Raw genomic sequence first — 23,098 nt, forward strand, 5'->3', positions numbered from 1 at the left:
CATCTGCAAGCTTGCTGAGGGCGTGTTCTGCTGGATCCAGTATTTACAGCTGGGGTACACTGCTAAGTTGTTGGCCTCCAACTAGGTGTCACACCAGCCCATACATCAATGGCTTCTCTGTGAGGCTCTTATGGGAGACATTAGAGCCAATTTACAGAAAGGTAAGTGTAAAAATAGCCTGAGCCAAATAGCAGCTGAATTCTTGGTACCTGCCTTGACTTGGACTGTGGCCTTTGAGTGTTCTATTCTTCTCTAATCATAACAATTCTTCATTTTATTTTTATCCAAATGAAATTGGAAACATTTTGTTACTGTAGTTCTTTGTTTCCCCTTCTTTATAAAAATGTTTCTTAAAACTTGGCCAGCACCCGTGTGCCCCATTCTGTAAAGCTCCTGGAATCCTGTTACTCTCTAAATCAGTTCTAATTTTCAAATAAATTGTTTCTGTCTGAATTTTTCAGGAATACCACACTTGCAAGTCATCCTCCAGGTGCCTCAGCAGATTGCAGAAAATGCAAAGCAGGTAATGATTAAGCAGTCAAAATAAGCTAAAACTAAAATAGGTCAAGGACTGGCCTTAAAATAGCTAAGCTGTTATGGCCTTTTTAAAATAATCCTCTTTGGAAGGTTATTATTAACTGGATTAATGATGAAAGACAGAAATAGCTTTCAAATACTGCTTATACTGTGTTCTTATCAAGCTATATTTCCTTTTGCTGACTGTTCGGAATTCTTGTGTCCTTCATCCAACCACTCTGTATTCGTGCTATTTTCTGCCTCTTGTGAGTTAGTTCTTCAGCAAAACCGTAGGCTAGTCTGAGACCAGAAAATACAGGAAACACAATTCCAAAAGCTCAGCTGTTGTTATTAGACACCTTTTAAAGCAACCTTATCCATTCCCACTGCCCCGGTGGGGGTCTGGCAGACTGACTGAAGGAACTCTGATTTCTCTTTATTAAGTGGAAGACAAGTGGACTCTTCCACTGTGAGGAGCTGCAGCTACAGTTGCAGTCAATCTGTTAGTTAGAATGATGCAGGATTGGATACCTGCTTCTTTGCCTTAGACTTTGTCAGCAAGAGGATGGAGATGGCTGCCTCTGCATATCTGCACTAAGAATTTGTTGTGGAATTGTTTGTTAGCTTAGAGCAAGGTCTGGGCTCTTCCAGACTGATTTACTCTGTTCCAGCCTGCCAGCAGAAGGAAGAAGACGATGTTGTGTTTTATCTAATATATTCCTCTCCAACAGAGAGAGTTTGTAGTATATATATATTCATATCAAGTATTTGGGCAAAAGTTAACATTTGAGACTTATGTTGGAACTTGAGAAGGCATTTTGAGTCAGCTCGTCCCGCTTGACTTCAGACCCTTGTATTCCAGCTGCCTGTGGTTGAGGTGTAAGCTAGTGGATCAACGGGTACATACATACACACAAGCTCTTTTCTAGAGCTCCTGTATAAGCAGTGAGATAGCAGGTTCTTTAGCATATGATTCACCTGGACCAAGATGGATGCTGAAAACAAGTCGAAAAATCAAATCCTGGAATTGTTCATTTCAACATCTTAATTATAAAAAGAGAGTAACTAAATAGCTTGCATGTAAATATTTACACTTGGACAAATATATCATGCTATTTGTGCATCTGACCCATGTCTTGAGGCCGAGATATGTGTGACTCCAAACTCAGTTCAGCGGTTTGGGTGATGTGCACAAGTTATTTTGATGCATGCCATACATTCCATTTCAATGCCTGGGGCCTCCTGAGGCTGGAGATCATTTTTTTATGATCGTGTGACCTGTTAGTGCTTTGCACTCTACATCCTAGAGAGTTATAGCAAATGTTAATTCTGAATATTTCATTTGTTTTCAGTCTCCATTGTTGGGTTGGGGCTTTTTTTACTTGCTTTTTGGGGGTGGGAGGACATAGCCTTTTTTTGGAGAAACATTTCTTAGTTCTCACTCAGAAGATCTTTTTACTCCGTTTCAGACCTTTTCCCCACAAAGTAATACTAACAGTGCCAATTGTTTGTTGTGGTGAAAGACAGTGCGTGTTGGGAACTAGCCAGAAATATTGCCATTCATTTTAGGTGCATGTTAACTCATACCTGGACTTATCAAAATGAAGAAATTAGTAGATGAGGTCTTAGTTCTTGTATGGGTGTCAACAATAAACTACCCAATTTTCCAGACTTTATTAAGTGTCTTTGTGTGGGCAAAAAGAGTTTGTGTCTGTGAAATAGCAAGATCTGTCTCTTCTCAGTGGGTTCCATCTTCTTCATTGCTCAGGGTCTGAACTGACAGAGAAGCAGTAGACATATAGCAGTTAATAGATTATTGCAGGGTGGTTTGTTTGTCTGCATAGTGGAGCCAAGTGTACGTTTCCTGGGAAGACTGCAGGTTTTTTATCAGCCGGAGTAGTCAGGTATACAGTAACAAACACACGATTCTTCACCTTCCCTTTTTGGGTGGTTCAGTGAATTTATAGTTAGTCCCTTTAAAGCAGCAAAGATGGAAGGAAGTTAATAGAATTGTTGCATTCATTGATATCCTAATCTGCTGAGATATGTCTTAGTCTCGTGCTTAACATCAAAACTCCTCTCTCCCTTTTTTTATAATTTATTTACATTAGGCGTGAGTTGCACCTGAACTTGGGACTGATAATTTTTACTTAAAACTTGGCAGTGCAGCAGGCAGCTAAGATAGCTATCTCCTAATGCAAAGATCATGGCTCAAAACTAAGTATTTTTTCTCCAACAAATAGAATAAGAACGTTGGACCTGAGGTGAAATTGCAAGACTCACAGACTCTGGAAGCTCCAGCCTCTTATGCAGACTGCTCTTCTCTTTCTACAGGTGAGGACAGAGAATAAGGCATGTGACAAGAAAATTGTGGAAATTTGAGAAGTTTCAGGGATGAATCTAAGGTGAATTGGAAGGAGGAGTCTTGAGGTCAAAATCTAAATATGTTTAGGAGATGGAAAAGATGCACACAAGGTAGAAGAGAACAGTTTAATGTGATATGGATAGGATATATCAGGAAAAGAAAGAAGTGGTTCCTAAGATGAGAAGAAGAGAAGTGTTTGAAAGAGAGTGTGTTTGTAGATGCAAGGCTGATTCGTAAGACACAGAAGAGAATTAAGATGAAGAATTGGGTTCCTGTCTGGAATTACCGCCACTGCCACCACTCCCGAATTATTAAAAAACCCAAACAAACAAACAGAACCAAAACAACCTGTTACCTAGTTCATTTGTCTCTTTGCCTCTTCATTCTTCTGTGGAAGTCAGATGGACTATACACTTAGGTGATGCCAGCATCCAGCAAATGCATGAGATTTTGCATGTGCAGAACTATTGGGGATGTCTGGGTGCAATGCATAGTCTCAAACTTTTTTTTTCTTTCTTGCCTTCCAAACTAGAGAAGCTTCTGTCCCATGTATTTTATCTCCACTTACCTACTGACTTTACATGTAACTTGTTATGCTCATGATTACAAGTGCACCTTTTATCACTAGGTGTGCCGGGAGAGCTGGTGAATTCTGAAGTGCAGAAGCCTTTTGACGACACTTTGGTACTCTGTGAGGTACAATTTTATTGCAGAACCTTTTTCCTCTCAAAAGTGTATGCATCTATGGGTATGAAAACTTTAGCTTAAAAGCCCTAAAGGGTTGCTTTTTTAACATCCCATAACTTAAAGTAGTTGTTGCAACCCCGCAACAAGCTTTAAGAGATAGCTCTCCTTTAATGGTTCCTCATAAATTATTTCTGCCCTGCAGACTGATGAATGCACAGCCTTTACAATGCAAGATGTTGACTTATTGGTGGGCCACTGATTTGTGCTTTCTGGGAAGGATTTGTGACTCCTTTTCTTCTGTAATCTGTTATTGAGGGTGGGAGGAAACCTTAAGACCTTTGTAAAAAGCCAAGCACTTAGGTTCAGATGCTTTATCTAGTGCTTTTACTCTGGAGATGGACACAGACTGGAATATGGGCTTCTACACTGTTTCTTTGCCATGTTAAATGGACATGTAGAATAGAGGACAAAATCTCCTCATTCAGTGACTATGGATAGGATGCCAGGAAAATGTGACTGGATAAGTACACTGGAAAGTTTTTGAGAATCACAGGAGAACTGAAACACTTCAGCTTCATGCTATCTTGTAACCAAGAGAGAATGGGAAATAAAGGAGTAGGAAGTTCAGTAGAAGCTGAAATGAGCTGGAATGACCTTATTGCAATAGCCACCTCTAGAAAGGGTGTCCTTTAAACTAGAAAATGTGTAAGGCAGATACTTCCAAAAGTGGCCCTTTCACAGGATTCAAAGGAAAATTGAAACCTATTATTTTCTTTTAGGCAAGAAGAGATGGGTTTCCCAATGGAAATGAGCAGTTTACTGAGGAAAGTAGTCCACCTGGAATTCTAGAATATCTTACTACAGAGAAACAGAAAGAGCTGTCAGTTTTGCTTCTGGAACTGAAAGAAGCCCAGGAAGAAATAACTTTTCTGAAAATGCAGCTCAAGAGCCCAAAAAGCCAAAGTTCTACAAGTAACCAAACAGGAGAAACAGCTAACCAGCTGGAAGACAATTCCCAGATACAGTTTCTTGAGAGGGAAGAGCAAACAGCTTCAGATACACAAAATGAGTTGAGCAGTAGCGCTGTCCCCTGCAGAAGGGAGATGGAGGCAATGCAGAAAGTTGCTACAGCAGATCCAGAACCTGGCACATCTCAGTCTCAAGAACTGATGAAGTTACAAAACCAAATTACAGAACTGCAAGTAATTCTGCAGAAATCAGAAGAATCCTATAAGAAAGATCTAGGAGGAAAAGATGCAGAAATAAATAGGCTAAGCCAATTGGCTGAGGAATACAGAACAAAACTAGAAGATTCTGACAGTGCATTTTGTGTTTTGACTGAAGAACGAGATGAGCTCCTGTGTCAGATGAAGGAACTTTCTACTGTAACAGAACTGAAAGAGCAAGTGAAGCAACTCGAGGAAAATCTAGCTCTTTCGGAAAAGCAGAGACTGTCAGACAATCAGAACAGTCTGCTGAGAGAACAAATCCAGAGCCTTAAAAATGAATTTAAATCCAAGGAGATAAAAATTGAAGCTTTGCAAAAAGACTTGGATGAAGCGCAACTTCAGCTTTCTGACCAGGACATGCAGCTAAAAGATCTGAGAAGCCAGATTGAGAGGAAGGAATGTGAAGTACTTGATCTAGAAGAACTTCTGAGGAAGAATGCAGCTGAGATAGAAGAGCTTTCCCAAAACTTAACCTCAAAGGGACATGAAGCAGCAAGTCTAGAACAGCTTGTTGCTGAACACACCAGGTCTATAGAGAGCCTGCAACAAACCTTGCTGGAGAAGGACCAACAGATTACTGAGATCAGTGTCAGCATGTCTGAGAAAATGGTCAATTTTCTCTAGGAAATGAGCTGAGGAGTCTTAGGGAACAAACAAGTCTACTATTAAAAGCCCAGGAAGAAAAAGACCAAAATATAGAAGCAAAAGATACATATCTGGAATGTGGCACATCGGAGCAGCAGTATGACACAGAGGCAGCATGTAAAGAAAGTGAGATATTAATAAGTAAACTTGAGCTTCTGAAAAAAGAAAACGAGCAAGTAAAGCGGAAACTGCAAGCAGCACTTGTTAACAGGAAGGAGCTTCTGAAGAAGGTTAGCAAATTAGAGAATGAATTAGTACAATTGAGAGGAGACCACAAAACAGAAACCTCAGGGGCTCAAGAAGCAGAAGGGGAAGAAAACGTGACAAGTGTGGTAAGCAGAGAAATGATTCCTGAAGGCCAGCCTAGCGAGGAGTATCTAATTCAGCTGCTTTCTGAAAAAGAATTTGAGTTGCAAAGCATCCGGAAGGACCTGCTGCATAAAGAAACTATTGAAGCACAATTGCAGGTAGTGATTGAGGAATTGAGGCAAAGCTTGCAAGGTAAGACAAACATTGTTTCAATTAAAGATGAAAACATGGAAAGTCAGACAATTGCTGATGAAGTAACTGAAACCAATAGAAGCCCAAAAGATTATGTAGAAAATGAAAAAAATAGTTCAACAGTTACAAATCTTGAAGAAAACCAAAAGTCTGCTCTGAAAGAGAGGATTTCAAGTCTTGAACAAGAAAAAGAACAACTTCAAAAAAAACTTCAGGAAGCGCTGGTATCTCGCAAAGACACTATAAAAAAAGCTCACGAAAAAGACAGACATCACAGAGAGCAACTGAAACAGCAGAAAGATGATTACAACATCCTACAAGAAAAATTTGATAACCAAAGCAAGGAGATGGAGAGCATCCAAGCTCAGCTTAGACAACTCCGAGAACAGAAAGGATCAACAAAGAATGTTCTTGGGAATCATGGTGGCTTGGATTCTTCATGCATAGAAGCAGAAGGTGCTGGAAATAACAAGCTTGTACAAGTTGCAGAAGTTTCTGGGGAAGTATTTAAGAAGGAACTTGAAAAATTGCAGATGGAGAAAAAGGAATTGGAGTATAACATTAGCCATACGCAAAGTGAACTTGCTTGCAAATCAGAATTAGTTGTTCACTTGCAAGAGCACATAGCACAATTGTTTCTGGAGATAGAAGAGCTGAAGAGAACCTCTGACCAAGCTGAAAGTAAGGCAACAAGTCTTCAGACAGAATTGGAGGAGAGTCAGGCAAAAATTTCTAGAGACAGCAGTCTGGAAGACCTGAAAATGCTTACGCACCAAAAGGATGAAGAAATTGAATTTCTTAACTTGCAGTTAAGGGAGAAAAGTGAAGCTCTAAATAACGTGCAGGCACAGTTGCTGGAAAAAGAAGACTCAATCAAGAGACTACAAAGTCACTTGGAAACTCAAGCTCACATACATGAGGAACAAAGCAGGCGACTGCAGACAGAGTTGCTTGAAATTCAGGAGAAGCAAGATGACAGTGCAGAAGCAGCTAAGCAGAAGAATCAAATGCAGAGAAAGTTGCAAGCTGCACTTATCTCTAGAAAAGAAGCACTAAAGGAGAGTAAATCTCTAAAAGAGGAGCTGGCTAATGCTAAAAGCACTATTGAAAATCTTTCTTTCAGGTTGACAAATACGGAAAGCCAAATATGTGGCCATGTTAAAGAAACAGATACTTTAACGGAAAAGTTAGCGGACCTCACTGAAGAGCGAGAAAAACTTATTGCAGAAGTTGATAAAGTACTTGCAGAAAATCAGAATCTGGATGGATACTGTAAAAACCTGACGTTTACTCTAGATACAGTTGTTCTGGAGAAGGAGAAGCTGGAGAAGGAAATAGAATCCTTGAAATGCCTTCAAGCTACTGAGAATTCTGAGTGGCATGAGAAATACAGGGAGCTTCAGAAAGAATATGAAACTCTCCTGCAGTCATATGAGAATGTGAGTAATGAGGCTGAGCGGATTCAGCGTGTTTTGGAAACTGTTAGGCAGGAAAAACAGGAAATATTCATTAAGCTGAAAAGTGTTGAAGCGAAAAAAGAAGAAACAGATAAGCAGTTGCAGGAAGCTGGACAGGAAATTGATGGAATGAAGGAGAAAATGAGGAAATTTGCAAAATCAAAGCAACAAAAGATCCTGGAACTGGAGGAGGAGAATGAAAAGCTTAGAGCAGAGATGCATTTTACAGACGAGGAGCAACACAGGACTGGAGATACCTTTAAAAATGCTAGTCTGAAAGATTTGGAGAGCTCTAGGAAGGACTACCAGTCTCTTTCTACTCAACTTGCGACAGTAATGGCTGAAAAGGAGTCTCTTGCTCAAGAGATTACAGAATTAAAGTACTATTTGCAGTTAACGGAATCTAAGCTGAAAGAAAGCAGAGAACTGGTAAACAAGGATGTTCCTCAGAAGACAAGAGGGCAAGAAACAAATCAGGCCATTGCCACATCACCACCAATGGAGAGGACTGAAAATCAGATGGACAGAAGTTTTAGACCAGATTCTCCTACTGCACAGCTGGAACAAAAAGCATTTGAAGGTAGTAGTCCTTGTGAAGATCTTGGTACCTACATACAGCAGATAGCTGAGCTCACAGAGCGAATCACAGAACTAGAAGATAATAGGAAGGCTTCGGAGCAACAGCTGGGTGACATCCGCATGCATGTTGAGACTTTAGCAGGTGAGAAAAGGGCTTTGGAGACCCAAATGGAAGAGAAAGTCCATGAATTGAACGCTCTTCAGGGCACAGTAGCAAAGATGGAACAAACAATCCAAAAAACCAAAGACGACCTCGTCAGGATGACAGAACTGAAGGAAATCCTAGAGGCTGAGAAAGATGATTTGGAAGAAAGGCTTATGAATCAGCTGGCAGAACTTAATGGCATTATTGGAAACTATCAGCAAGATGCAACAGACTTCCAGATCAAAAATGAGCAACTGAAACAGGAGCTTCAGAGTTTGCAGAAAATAATGCATGAACTGGAGGAGGAGAAATGTCAGATGGCAAAGGAGAAAAGTGAAGCAAATTCAGAAAAGCAAAAGGAATTTGTAGAAAAGCTAAAATGCAATTGGAGGGGAGACAGCAGCACACATGTAAAGGAGCTTCAGGAACTGCTGAAACAAAAACAGCAGGAGATTAAGCAGCTGCAAAAGGACTGTATTAAAAGCCAGGAGAAGAATAGTAGTTTAGAAAGAACTGTTAAAGCTCTGGAATTTCTGCAGAGTGAGTCTCAGAAAGAGGTAGAAGCAGCCAAAGAGTCTTTAGCTAAAGCTGTCGAAGACACCAAGAAAGCCCAAGCAGAACTTGCTCTCTGCAGAGTAATATTGGATGACACCCAGAGTGAGGCAGCAAGGGTTCTAGCAGAGAGTGTCAAAGTGAAAGAAGAGTTGCAGGCAAACAAAGAGAGTATCAGAATTCAAATGAAGAAAAAAGATGAGGACTTTGAGAGAAGACTGGAACAGGAAAAAGACAAGCATTCAAAGGAAATTAAAAACATGGAAGAAAAGCTGGCAACTTTGCAGAGGGAGAAAGGCTGTATGGAAACAACTGTTGGTGACCTTCAAGACTCCTTGAAGACAAAGGATCAAGAAGCCAAGCAATTGGAAGGCAGCCTAACCAAAACACTAGCCCAGCTTGCAGCCTTCACCAGGAGCATGTCTTCCCTTCAGGATGACAGGGATAGAGTGATAGATGAATCAAAAACATGGGAGAAGAAATTCACTGAAACTATTCAAAAGAAGGAGAAAGAAATACGTTCAAAAGAGGAAACTTGTGTTGTGCTGAAGGACCAGATGAAGCAAATGACCATGCATGTGGAAGAACTTCAGAATCGTATATACAGGTAAAGAAGGTGATAATAACTCGGCTAGTATTCTTGTATTTCCTTTTGACAACACAGCAGCCAGAGGTGAGTTAGGATTCCTTTCGTTTTACTGTATACCAGAAAGAAAGAATTTTGAGTATGTAAATATTATAAATGTGAAATGATTTGCAAAATTAATGCCCAAGACAGAGAGCAAAATTAGTCTTCCTAATGAAGCCATAATATTAGGCTCATCTTCTGTATCACTTAGGTTTGGATAGAAAAGAGGTTTGGAGTTATGTTGTCGGGAGTTACTGTTATCTGCACAAGGATACCAGGAGATTAGCACTATAAAATGTTCCTTCTTTTCATTGTTAGGGTACCTGTGTTAAATCTATTCTCTTTGACAAGCAATAGCGATCTGAGTACCCTCTAGAGTCTTTATTAATCTGAAATTTGAAGTAGATTCTTTTGCACAGAGTTGTTGCATTCAGAGATTAAATTTGTCAGGTCAAGAAAGTGTTGGGATACATAGTTACAGTTTAATCCCAAAATAGATTTTGAAGGGAAGATGGAGCTATGGAAACATACCAAAATGCAAAACATTCCAAAATGCAAAACCAAACTGTTCTTACATGAGTAAAATTGTTCTATAAAATTTGTGATCAAAATGTTCAATCTTTGCATGCTGGAACATAAAGTGAACATCAAATGTATCAGAACAGCGATTTCTTTGGTTTTTTTCACTTGTTTGTTAGCTACAATGGATAAGAGAAGTATTTTAATGAAAATGATATGCTAACATTCAATGTTTAACCTTTAATCTTACTGGACAACTTTTAAATATTATTCCCCCAGCACCACTCCCTTTGGACAGTGGTGCAGTCAGGACTTTCAAAGATGCCTTGAATTTTAAATTAAGGGAAAACTAATCATCTGAATATTTCCAACTTGCTTTCTTAAAGTAAAACTAATTTTGTGGGTTTTCTAAATTAGTATTATCAATGAAAACTATTACTGTGGGTTTGGATACTGAGATAATTCGTTGATTTGCGACTGACCTTTTCTTCTCTGTTTTCAGGCTGGAATGCAACAAGAAAGACCAGGAGTCTGAATCCAGGAAGGAGATTCAGCACCATCAAAAAACATGTGAAATGTTGCAAGAGGAAAAAAAGGACCTTTTGACTCAGCTTGAAGGCTCTCAGAAGCTGTATAGCAAGTCTCAGAATGAACAGCAGAAACTGGAGTCAGAAATCAGCAACCTGAGAGGCCAACTTGCTGACTTACAGAATTCCCTCACCAAATGTGAACTGGTCAAAGAAGAGCTGGGGTGTATGGTCAAGCAACAAGAGACCAGTATCCAGAATTTTAAATTAAGCTGTCAACAGCTTGAGGCTGATCTTCAAGCTTCCAAGGACCTAACAAATAAACTGCATGAAGAAACTAGCGCCAAGGATCAAAAGATCATTAGTTTGCTGTCTGCCAAGGAAGAAGCAGTTATGGCTGCTCTGGCTGAACTGCAGCAACAACATACTGAAGAGATGAAAGAGTTGGAGCATAGACTAAGTAAAGAGGAAGAAGGAAAAAAAGCCTTGGAAAATGAGAAGAACAAATTTCTTGACAAACTTGATAGTCTCACTGAAAAGATGAAGATAAGCAGAGAAGAAAGTAAGCAGCAGAAGGCACAACTGGACTCCTTCACCAAGTCAATGTCATCTTTGCAAGATGACAGAGACCGCATACTGAGAGACTACAAGCAACTTGAGGAACGTCATCTTGTTATAATCTTGGAAAAAGACCAGCTCATTCAAGAGGCTGCCACTGAAAACAATAAGCTCAAGGAAGAAATTAGGAGTTTTCATAGCCAGATGGATGACCTCAACTCTGAGAATGCCAAACTCAGTGCAGAGTTGGTGCGGTGTAGAGAAGACCTGAACCAAGTGATTTCAATAAAGGACTCCCAACAGAAACAACTTCTCAAAACACAGCTTCAGCGGATCCAAACTCTGGAAAACGAGAAGGCGATCATGGAAGCACAGCTGAAAGAGTCCAAGCATGCTCAAGATGATCTCAGGAAATGCATAGAAACCTTGAGAGAGGATAAAGTCAGTATGTCTCAAGAGATGGAAACCCTTATGTCCTCTCTGTCTCAGGTGCAGGGTGAGATGACAGCCTTATGTGAGGGGGGTCCTATCTTGGAGTGTCAAGCACAACTAAAGGCCCGAGAGAAAGAGGCACAAGAACTGAGTCATAAGCTTTCCCTCTCAGAGAAAAGGATAACAGAACTTGAGGGGGAACTAGTATGTGTTCAAAGGGATGCAGCCAAGAAAGTGGGAGAGGCTGAAGACAGGCTTCGAAAGGAATTGAAGCATCTACATCATGATGCAGGGATAATGAGGAATGAAACAGAAACAGCGGAAGAGAGAGTAGCAGAGTTGGCACGGGACTTGATGGAAATGGAACAGAAATTTCTTGCAGTCACAGATGAAAACAAAGATCTCAGAGCTCAAATACAGTCTTTTGGGAAGTCCATGAGCTCTCTCCAGGATAGCCGGGACCAGGCCAATGAAGAGCTTCATGCTTTGAAGCAGAAATACTCTGCAGACTTAGAGGGACAAAAGAGTCTGGTGCAGAATCTTCAGAAACAGGTAGTTCAGCTACAAGAGGAGCAGTATTCCACTGCCAGGGACCGAGATACAGTGAGGTCTGAGCTGACAGAACTGCAGAAAGCCACTGATGAAAGAGGTCTCTTGGCTGAGATTGAGAAACTTAATCAGAAGCTCAGAGCCAAAGATGATGAGCTTCTCCATTTGTCTTCAGAACTGGAAAGCTCTTCCAACCAAGTCAAATCTTTCTCCAAGGCTATGGCAAGCCTACAGGATGAGCGAGACCGTCTGCTGGATGAACTGGGAAAAACACAGAAGATTGAAGAAGTGAAACAAAAAGCAGAAGGGAGCACCTTCACCAGTCCTTCAGAAGTGCAGAGTCTTAAGAAAGCACTGTCCTCCTTGCAGAATGACAGAGACAGAGTAGTAAGTCCTTTTTCTGTCTTCCTGCTCTTACTTAAAGCCTCGTAGGAGATTTGGATCTTCAGATCTTAGAATTCAGCCCACTGAGATCCGGTATTTGTAATGTGAAACATAGATCGTTGTCTTCACAAAATCACAGAGTGGTTGAGGTTGGAAGGGACTTCTGGGGGTCATCTAGTCCAGACCCCTGCTCAAACAAGAGCAGCTGGAATAGGTTGCCCAAGACAATGTCCAGTCGATTTTTTAATATCTCCATTGGTGGATATTCCACTATTCTGGCCAACCTGTTTTCTCACATATCTGGAAATGGTTTCCAAATTTAGTTATTCCATCACCAGGGATAGAGATGAGGCTGACTAGGCTGCAGTTCCCCAGTTCTTCCTCCTTGTAGGATGTAGGGATGACATTTGCTTTCTTGCAGTTTTCAGGAACCTATCCCAGTCACCATGACCTTTCGAAGGTAATTGTGTTGCCTCCCAATGACCTTAGCACTTGTGGACACACTCCATCAGATCCCAAGTATTTAATATGTGCTACCTGCGTTATCTTCTCTGACATCTGGAAGCTGTGATTTTGTTGTTAACTTTGCAGGGTGGTTTCTCTTGTTAGCTTGATTCAAAATAATTGAATCAGACATAAGATAGGGGTTCCCTGTTAACCTGCTTTTATTCCACATCTGTGGAAGCTCGTGCATTTAATTTGTCTTAGATTTCTAGAAAACACTAGAGCAAAGACTTGGGTCTGTTTCTCCTTTTGGCAGCTGATTGTCAAAACATGTATAAGGCACTGCAGCTTCATTTTGACATCCTTGCTTGTATACTTGGTGTGTCTGTGTTTGTATAGTCTAACACAATGCGGCTCAGCAAGTTTCAGAATTCTAGTTGCTAGTCAGAAAGACTTTTGCAATCTTTTTCCACTGTCTGTCTTAGTTCTCCCTTCCACTAAGTCACAACAGACTTGGTCATAGTGTCTTAAATGCATCTTCCTTCTTGTCCACTTTATATCTGTTATTTGTAGATTTGTCTCCTCTACTGCTGTTCGGTTGAACTTGTATATGTGTAGCGCTGCTAATACTGAGATAGATCCTCAGTAGAGGGATCTCCTGACTCAGTAAGTACTTCCCTGTCTCCAGAGTCAGTCACGTCTTCAAAAACTGATTGCAGTGATGCATGTGTAATGACAACTGATTTCTAATTCCAGTCTGAGTACACTGGCAAAAGGATTTTAGTTCCTTATTTCCTCGTTTCACAGTAAATGCTAACTTCAGGTTTTACTCTTGACCAGCTCCTTCTGTCTCACTTTGTCTTCCTCTGACTAAGGGAATTAATACTGTAATCTGAGTTGGGTTTTTTTTATTAATATGTGTTAAATATTCATGGAAGGTCTCAAAACTCACTATTTTTGTTAACAATAAGTTTCTCCGGGGATGGAGGGGTGGTGGTTCTGAGAAGTTTTTAGTAGACTGCTGTAATCACTGATTCGGATTCTAGTTTCTCTGTCAACTGAATGTGACTTTTTTTCCTCCAGATGCCACAGTGAGAAGTGCTCTTAAACACTTACAAGTAATAAATCTAACTGCCTGCTCAGTTGTCACATACTCTGATATTTCCCTTTAATTAAAGGTAACAGAGCTGAAGAATCTGCAGCAGCAATACATACTAGTTGGGGTAGAATCAGCTGAAAATTCTCGCTTAAAAGCACAACTGCAGGAATATCAGCAAGACATAGATAAACAGCACCGTCTCCAAGAACAGCTGAAGCAAGAAAATATTTTCTACCAGCAGGAGCTCCAGCAGCTTAGGTAAGAATTCCCTGTTTTCTCACTGCCTCAGAGATGCAAATGTGCTGTTTCTTTCGTTCAAAGAGCAATTGTGGGCAGAAGGCAAAGAATGTAGTGAGAACTTCAGCCCTACCTGTGTCAACTGTCACTGAATCATCTTCGCCTGTTCAGGAGTGCTTGCCTTGTTCAGCTTTTGGCTCAGACTTAGGGTGATAAGTTACAGCCCAACACATTGGAAAGAAATGCCTGTGTGAAGTAGATCAATGACCTTTTAACTTTTATTTCCTTCATCCGGTGGTGGCCAGTATCATCTCCTTGAGAGGAAAAATAGGCTGTTTATTGTATTGGAGCTTATGCATATAGTTACAGAACTCTCCATTCCAAGCTGATGATGAACACCTTTTATTCTCCCACTGATTTAATTGTGTAGAAATTATATTCATTTTATATGACTGTCAAATTCTTTGTTTCACTTGCTTTGTGTCTTCTGTTTTTAAAAAAAGTCTGTGATTCAAGTGTGTTAAATTTTTGTCTCCAACTGGACTAAAACTAGTCAGGCAAATACGGTCTATTCTAAAAATGAGGAAGAAAATCCTTTCAGGTACTTCGGAGATCCATCTAAGAGTGACTGACCCTGGAGTGAAAGGGGTGTTGCTTTTTTGCAGAAAGATATATGGCTCATCTTTGTGCAAAGTGATAAAAAAACGTATAGTGCACCTCCCCCTTCCCCCTACCCCCAGTCTGACCCTCAGACTGACACTTCAGATCTCATAAAGTTTGAGGCAGCTTGGAAATTTTATTTATCTCCTGATAAAAGAAAATGAGATTTTTTTCCTGTCTAGCTTCTACAATGTAAATGAAGCTAAAGCCTCAAGTTTGCCTGTTGGGATCAGTGTTACAGTTCCGGTGCATATTTGTTATGATGACAAGTGGCATGGTCAATGACTTGCTTGACAGTCGTTGACTCAGTACAGCGAGATCAAGATAATGTCCAGGAATACCAGAAGTGTGAGCACTGAACAATCTGCAGTGTTGAGCCAGACACAGAACACTTCCTTAAACCTCCTTTTAAGGTTCCTTTACTTAAGTGGGTTGTTTTGTTTTGGTTTAGTTATAAAACTCTTTTTCTGGCATGGGGTAATGATAGGAAATTAACTCATCCTCAGCTCATTCTGAGCTGGGTACCTGGACATCAGGTGATACTGGTAACTTCCTGATAATTTCCTTTTGTGTGGTACTGGGCAGACAAGAGAAATGCACCTGGGAAAAACAGAACAGCAGCACAAAGGAGCACTACCTGATGGTCATAGCAGAAAAAGACGAGCAACTGAGCTATTTACAAAAGATGACTGAAGAAAGGAGACTACCCCTGAGCAAGTCTCAGATTGCAGAGGAGCAGTACCAAACGAAGGTGGGTGGGAATACGCAGATTGTTTATTGCATGGAAATGTGAGGCTTGAAATTCAGCCAAAGCAGCATGTATTCAGGTCATACAGACTGCAGTATTGGATTTTGTGCTCTAGCCTCCAAGGACTATAACAACGCAACCTAGATCACTGAAAATCTTTAGAAAACTCTATAAATAGGTACATGTTATTGAGGGGGGGGAAAGGGTGGTGTTGCCCTTAAAAAATCCAAACAGACAAACTAAATTATAACCCATAGGAGGCAATGGGAGATTTAGCCATAATACGACTGAAAAATAGTATTATTATATAGTTGATTTTCAGACATTACCAAATGTAGTGGTAATGTTCCCACTTTTTTTTTTTTTACCAGTTACCTTTTGAAGATATTGGTTGTAACGGTAATTGCAGAGTTCACAAATTGCATAAGCTAGTTTGCTTATGCCATGTGTTCCTTTCCCATCCAGGGCTTTCATAAGCTTTTTTCCTCCATAAACGTAAACGTACAGAACACCACTACTAATTTAGAATTGCTTCTTTCTGCCTATTTTTGTTCTTATTCATATGCTTTTTCTTCCTTCCTTTATTGTAGATACCTTTAAGACGACTTTTGAGAAGGACCCATATGACATGCAAGTTCAGTGATGTTTCCTAATTGCTTAGATTTTCAGATGACTTTTAGGATATTTCTGTTCATTCATCATTTTGTGTTTTGTTTGAGCAGATCAAGTTCCAGGCCTAGGAATAATGTTGGTCTTTGATCTTAGAATACTAAACAGAAAGGACTAGTACAAGAGTGGGTTGTCACATGTGCAGTGTCTTTTTCATTGTTCTTTCCCTGGCAGATGTCTTCAGAAGTTCTGAGAGGGGACTTTACAAGCGTAGAAACTGAGACAAAACATCTCCAGGCTCAGCTAAGTGACAGCCTGAAAGAACTGCACCAAAAAGAGCTCAGGATTCAGCAGTTAAACAGCAAGGTACTGATTACATCATACTTGCTTGCAGAGACTGGGATGAGGAATGGTAGGGAGAGGGTAGGCTTGAATAGGACTCAGAGATCAGAATCACAGAATCACAGAATGTCAGGGGTTGGAAGGGGCCTCAAAAGATCATCTAGCCCAGCACCCCCCCTCCCCCAGAGCAGGATCATCTGCAGTAGATCGCACAGGAACACGTCCAGGCAGGTTTTGAATGTCTCCGAAGAAGGAGACTCCACAACCTCCCTGGGCAGCCTGTTCCAGTGCTCTGTCACCCTCACAGGGAAAAAGTTTTTTCTAATATTTTTATGGAACCTCCTGTGTTCCAGCTTGTACCCATTACTCCTTGTCCTGTCACTCAACGCCGCTGAAAGGAGCCTGGCTCCGTCCTCCTGATAATCCCCCTTGACGTATTTATAAACATTTATGAGGTCACCCCTCAGCTCTTCTCCAAGCTAAAGAGACCTAGCTCCTTCAGCTTCATCAGTAATGAATCTTTCCATCCTTGTGGGCATTTAGTGAATTAACACAAAATCTGTTAGAAGAGACTTCTGAAGATGATCTAATACATCCTTCTGCTGCTCAAAACAGCACTGTGACCAACATTAGATTAGGTCAGCTATGACCACCTAGCTGAGGGGTGAAAGACTAGAGATTCCAGAACCTCTCTGGGCCTTTTGTGCAATGCTGCTCTACACTTCTAATGCAAATGTTTTTCTTGATGTCTAGTCTGACTCTTCCAAACCACAGTCTGTGACTATGGGCCCTTGTTATATTTTGTGCTACTATCAAAGAGACTTAGGCTTTATGACTTAGGCTTTAGGCTTTATGACTTCCTTTAATATAATTGTAAGCTGTTGTAAGATGACCCTTTAGCTTCCTTTTCAGCAGGGTAAAGTAACCCGGCTAGGACAGGCATCATCTGCTCCAATGCCTCAATTATCTCAGGAGCCTTTTCCTGGACTCCTTGACATTTCTCTATCCATTTTAGAGTAATTTGTGTTGGAAAAGACCAGAGTCCAACCGTTAACACTGCCAAGTCCACCACCAAGCCATGTCCCTCAGTGCTACGTCTACACTTCTTTTAAACGCCTCCAGGGATGGTAACTCACTACTGTCCTGGGCAGCGTGTTCCAATGCTTGATAACCCTTTGGGTGAAGAAATTTTTCCTAATATCCAATCTAAACCTCCCCTGGTGCAACTTGAGGCCGTTTCCTCTTGTCTTATCGCTTGTTACATGGGAGCAGAGACCGACCCCCTCTGGCTACCCCCTCCTGTCAGGGAGTTGCAGAGAGCGAGAAGGTCTCCCCTCAGCCTTCTCTTCTCCAGCTGAACAGCGTCAGGTCCCTCAGCCGCTCCCCCTAAGACTCATTCTCCAGACTCTTCACTGGCTTCATTGCCCTTCTCTGGACATGCTCCAGCACCTCAATGTCTGTCTGGTAGTGAGGGGCCCAAAATTGAACAGTGTTTGAGGTACAGCCTCACCAGTGCCAAGTACGAGTGGAAGATCACTTCCCTCATCCTACTGGCCGCACCAGGGCTGACCCAGGCCAGGACACCGTTGGCCTTCTCGGCCACCCAGGCACACGCTGGCTCAGCCTCGACCACTACCCACCAGCCCCCCCAAGCCCTTTCCCAACGGGCACTTTCCAGCCATTCCCCCTCCGCCCGTGGCACTGCCGGGGTTGGGGTGACCCAAGGGCAGGACCCGGCACTCGGCCTGGTGGACCCTCACACAACCGGCCTCGGCCCATGGATCCAGGCTGTGCCGGTCCCTCCGCAGAGCCCTCCTGCCCTCCAGCCAAGAGGTATTCCCGGCCATATATAGATCACATTCATGAGGATCAGTGACAGTATTCTCTGAATCAGCAACTTTTTGTGCCCTTTTTCTAAAGTACCCAGAGGGAGAAAGAAGGAGGGAGGAGAGAAGAGGACAGAGGACGAGAGAGAGGCGAGGAAAGAGGGGACATAAGTGGGGTGGAGGGCAATGGGGAAAGGATGGAGAGGAGGGAGACAGAAGGGAAAGGAGAGAGGGAGACAGATGAAGGGACCAGAAAGTGAGATTGTGTGAAGAAAGTTGTTTCCAGATTGCATTTCTGTTGTAGGGAGTACTTTCTAGCTCCTGCTTTCTAGATTCCTGAGGGAAGTCCCTCCTTTGGAAGGCATGCTCGTGATCTTCAGTGCTGCCTGTGGTCTTGAAAACATTTCGACAGTTCAATGCAGAATCACAAACAGTCCAATTCCCACTGTGAAGTGGAAGACTCAGAATTTAGCAATCTTCAGAAAGCAAGTTTCATTCAAGGGGAAAGCAGGAATATAAAATCATAATTTGTGGATGACTTTTCTGAAAGTTTTAGGTCAATCTCAGCACTGCAGAAATCTTGTTTTGGAAGTATGTTAATTCTTTACGTCATGTTGATGTTTTGGGAATCCTGTTCTGGAAACCTTAGCCACAAGCTACTGTTGGAGATTATCACTGGTCTTTGGACCTTGGTAATATGCAGTGTGGCAGTTCCCGTGTTCTCAATAGAATTCTTATCCTCAGTTACACAGAGAACAATTTTGCGTTCACAAAAATATGAGTTCTTTACTTAATAATGTTGTTCTCTTCTCAGCTATCTCAGGTCTTTGAGGAGAAAAATGCCCTCGCCCTCCAACTGCGCGGTAGCAATCGGAACATCTGTGAAAACCATCAACACTATAGTGAGGTTCTGAACCGTTGCTTGGAGCTTGAGAGACAGCTCCAGGAGCTGCAGTCTGCAGACAAGGGCATGGTAAGGGTGGTCTTGGTGCAAGGAAGGAAAAAGCATATTGCAGATGGGTCCACTGTCTGTGCAGCATTGTAGATACTTTTTATGACCTTCATTCACTCTGTCTGCCATACATTCATGCTTGCTTTCAGGAGTTGTTTGCAACAGATGCTGCTCCAGGAGCACCCCAGGAAAAGAATGAGCCTCAGAGAGGCAGTTACACACCAGAACTTCAGGAGTTGCAGCTGAGGTAAAGAAAGCCTGAGAAAACGGGATGGGGATGTTAGTCCTGATGGAAGTCTTTGGGCTAGTGATGAGCCTATTTCTACTACTCTTTGTCAGAGTGTTGGAAAAAACTTAGTTCCATGCTAGGACCTTGTGGAGGTGGAGGATCTGTTCTATGCACTTGACAGCTGCCATTACTTATCTCTTTGGACTGAACTTCAAAAAACAAAGAGAAAACATGCAGCAGCAATTCTGGTCACCAGCCAAACTAATATCTTTGATCTGATGGACAGAGTCCTCAGTCACTGCTAAAATGTATCAGTGGTCGTGGACTCAAGGATGCTAGCCTGAGAGTGTCTGGAATTAAGAACCAGCACATGATTCATTGTAACTTTCTGGAACTAAGATCTAGCACATGATTCCTCATAGCCTTTCAAAATAGTTTTCAGAAAGCGGGGCCATGAATGATAAAGCCAAGGAACTCCTTCCTTATGTGGCACAGAATCCTCAACAGATGTATCTGCTCTCTTGCTTTCCAAATAATTTAATATGTTGATGAAAGATAACTCCTGTGTGAAGTGGAAGGGAATTGGAGTGTGATCACACACTGCATCAGCGAATGCAATACAAACAGAATAGTCCATGAATAAGCCCTTCTTTGGCATATGCTTGGTTATTTTCTGACAGGTTGTCTGAAACAGAACGTTTACATAACAACACAAAGCAGGATCTGAGGTATTTAGAGGAGCAGCTGGAGGAAGAACGGGACCGTCGTCTTGCTGTAGAGGAAGCACTCTCTGAAGCACAGGATCAGATCAGGAGGTGAGGAAGCTTGACCAAACAGGCAGTATCACCATAGAAGTATCGTGATCCTAGCTTTGTGTTCATCCACACTTGACCTTTTGTCAAATGTCGCTGGGGCATAGAAATGACTATACCATGTCTATCACAGAATGGTTGAGGTTGGAAGGGACCTCTGGAAGTCATCTGGTTCGATGCCCCAGCTCAAGCAGGGCTACCCAGAGTCAATTGCCTGGGACCATGTCCAGATGGCTTTTGAATAACTCCAAGGAGGAAGATCTCACAACCTCCTTGGGCAGCCTCTGCCAGTGCTTAGTCACCCATACAGTAAAAAAGTGTTTCCTGGTGTTCAGGCTATCCTTCAATTGCAGACAAAGAATGAGACAATTGACTAGACAGTAAGACAAATTATGACTGGAAATGAGATGCCAGTTTTCTCAGTGACTTAAATTAACTACTGGAAAATATGATTTAGAGACTGGGAATTGGGTGAAGGCGGAAGAGGAGTTTTGTACTTCCAGGGGATTTGTCTCCTCAGTGAGTCTGTCATGGTCAAAACAGTCCTGACTTGAAGAATGTCAGTCAATTTTAATGTATTGCCCATTAATATAAGTTTTTAATTATTTTGGGTATTAAGAAATAATTAAACATTTAGGGTAAACACTTCTTCTCACCTTTCCCAGGCTCACCTTGAGTCTAGACACCCATTCTCCCCCAGTATCCAGTCCCGTTGTTTGCACTGCATGTTACACTCTGTCTCTTGGGTGGGGAAAAGAGCCATGTAGGAGCCTGGAGTCACTAGGCAGTGATTTCTCCTTGTTTATGGAGATGCTCATTTTTTACTACAAGTAATGCTTGCAGTGATGCTCCTTGTTTATGACTCATTCCTTCGTTCCCCTAGCAGCTACCACTTCTTGTTAAATGTGTTTGAGCCGAGGCATCCAGTACTTCCCTGGTTGTAATTCTGGCACACAGTGAGGCACCATCCCTTAACCAATCCAGCTGTGACTGGCACCTGCCACACAGTGCTCTCTTGCAAGTACATGTTGCTGAAACCTTGCCATTTGTACCCAATGCACTGTGTATCTCAGGTTACTTGACAGATGCTCTTGCAGTCAGCAGAGAAAAGGAGGCTGACCTAGGCTAGATGTTAGGATTAGGATGTAGTGAGTCACACGTTAGAAATGCCTGTTTCTCTTCATAGGTTTTATCATGTAACTTGATTATAGGCACTTTTGCTGTACATTTCCTGGTAGTCAAAACAAACCTCACTATTGGAGTCTTTTGCATGAAAACCATGTCTTCTAACAGACATGCTGATTCAGTAAAAAAAAAAAAAATGTCTGTATGAAGAATTCTGGATGAAGTTCCCTGGTAATTGCTACACAGCTCAGACAATAGCAGCCCCTTCTAGCCTTAAAGTCTGTGAAAGCCTCCCACAACTGTAGTGATTTCAGTTCACTCACTAATGCTAGCCTGAAGAGTTGACAGTGCTGCTTCCACATTTCATCCTTTAATAGCATCTTATCAATCTTGAATATCTATCAATAGAAAATGGTTAAGAAGAACCAGCACTACTTGGATCAGAGCTGGCTTCCAAAGTAATTTCATAGAATTTAAAATACACAGTTAAATCATCTGCCCTGACTTCTTTCAAGTCACACACTATGAAATTTCACTTGAAAGCCCCCATGTAGAACAGAGACCTCCGTTAAGTTGAAGAGTTCAAAATTCCTCAAAGGCAAAAGAAAGAAATCACGAGTTTTGAACTGACAGGATATAAATTAGGTTAAAAAGGACTCCACTGCCAGCAGCTGAATTGTCCTCTCTACTGGAGAGGAATGGTAATTTCACATCATGCAGTATGGAAGTTTTACTTTTCTCTTTTACTATGGCTATAACTATGGTGACAGGAAGCGGCCGGCACGGAGCAGGTGTAGCTTGTATGGAGAGCACAATATGCCCACTCCATTACAGCTTCACCAGCCTCCTGGTGGAGGAAGGAAGGAGGATGAGGACTACCGCTAGTTGGATCACCCAGTCCTGCTCAGCTTGCACTCAGGACGCACTACAGTTGTACAAATGAAACCAGTTCTTGTCAAGTAAGGCCATGGCTTGCTTGCAGTGGTTGATTGCTTTTTGAAGAAATGCCTTCTTTCCTAAGTTTGTCCACCCTATTGGTGTGGGACATAATAAGAAATGGAATTTAATTTCATGCTTTTTCTGGCAGGTTGCAGTCAAGCGAGTGGACGTCTTCCTTAAGCGCTAGCATTGATATGACTCCGGGTCATGAGCATTCCTTGCTGATTGACTCCATGGACAGTAATTCCAGCAAAGTAAGAATTTATATTCACAGCTGTCAGTGGTGTGAGCCCTGGCTGAAGCAAGAAAATGTGAACCGAAAACTGTGAACCTATGGCAACTAAATCCTTCTGTAGGAAGATTTTAATCTGTTTGAGTTTGCGTAGGCTTCTGCTCTTGTCTTGCTCTGTTTTCCATGCCAAAAGCCACATCCTGTTCTGATTGTGGCTCTGCTAAAGTCTGCAAAAGCACACTAAATTTCAGAGGTCACTAAAATGTAGGCCAGCATTGTCTGTGCCTAAAATGTGGCCTTGGGTGGAATATTTAAGGCCTCAGTGGTGAGCCAATAGGCAAAGTCTGGGCAAACAATGTGCAGTCTCATGCATAAGAAGTATATGTTGCCCTAGCATGTGTGATGTCTGGAGAGCCTGCCCTTCTATTTTAGCAACCATCTCAGTTTTTCCTCACTCATCCCCTTTCAAACCTGTGTCAGTCAGGCTGGGAGCCAAAGCAAAGAGCTGCTTTTTCACTGTACTGAATGACAGCCTGGCAATCACCTGTCCTGTTTCAGTCCTGCTGGAGGG

The 23,098-nt window shown here is 41.8% G+C and overlaps 1 protein-coding gene across 1 annotated transcript in view; it reads left to right on the top strand.

The window, feature by feature from the left end:
- Positions 1-461: 461 nt before the first annotated feature.
- The window catches only part of LOC104275617 (golgin subfamily B member 1-like), a gene marked incomplete at its 5' end in the record, with an annotated part of 23,434 nt that continues 797 nt past the window's right edge, over positions 462-23,098 (top strand). Inside the window, 13 exon segments of the mRNA XM_009871618.1 lie at positions 462-523; positions 2,760-2,850; positions 3,510-3,577; positions 4,348-5,407; positions 5,410-9,283; positions 10,326-12,276; positions 13,896-14,074; positions 15,299-15,464; positions 16,305-16,436; positions 19,053-19,211; positions 19,340-19,437; positions 20,100-20,234; positions 22,444-22,549. Coding sequence (XP_009869920.1) covers positions 462-523; positions 2,760-2,850; positions 3,510-3,577; positions 4,348-5,407; positions 5,410-9,283; positions 10,326-12,276; positions 13,896-14,074; positions 15,299-15,464; positions 16,305-16,436; positions 19,053-19,211; positions 19,340-19,437; positions 20,100-20,234; positions 22,444-22,549 — 8,081 coding nt within the window.

The sequence above is a fragment of the Apaloderma vittatum genome, unplaced genomic scaffold, assembly GCF_000703405.1.
Source record: "Apaloderma vittatum isolate BGI_N311 unplaced genomic scaffold, ASM70340v1 scaffold1986, whole genome shotgun sequence".
NCBI classification, from domain to species: Eukaryota; Metazoa; Chordata; class Aves; order Trogoniformes; family Trogonidae; genus Apaloderma; species Apaloderma vittatum.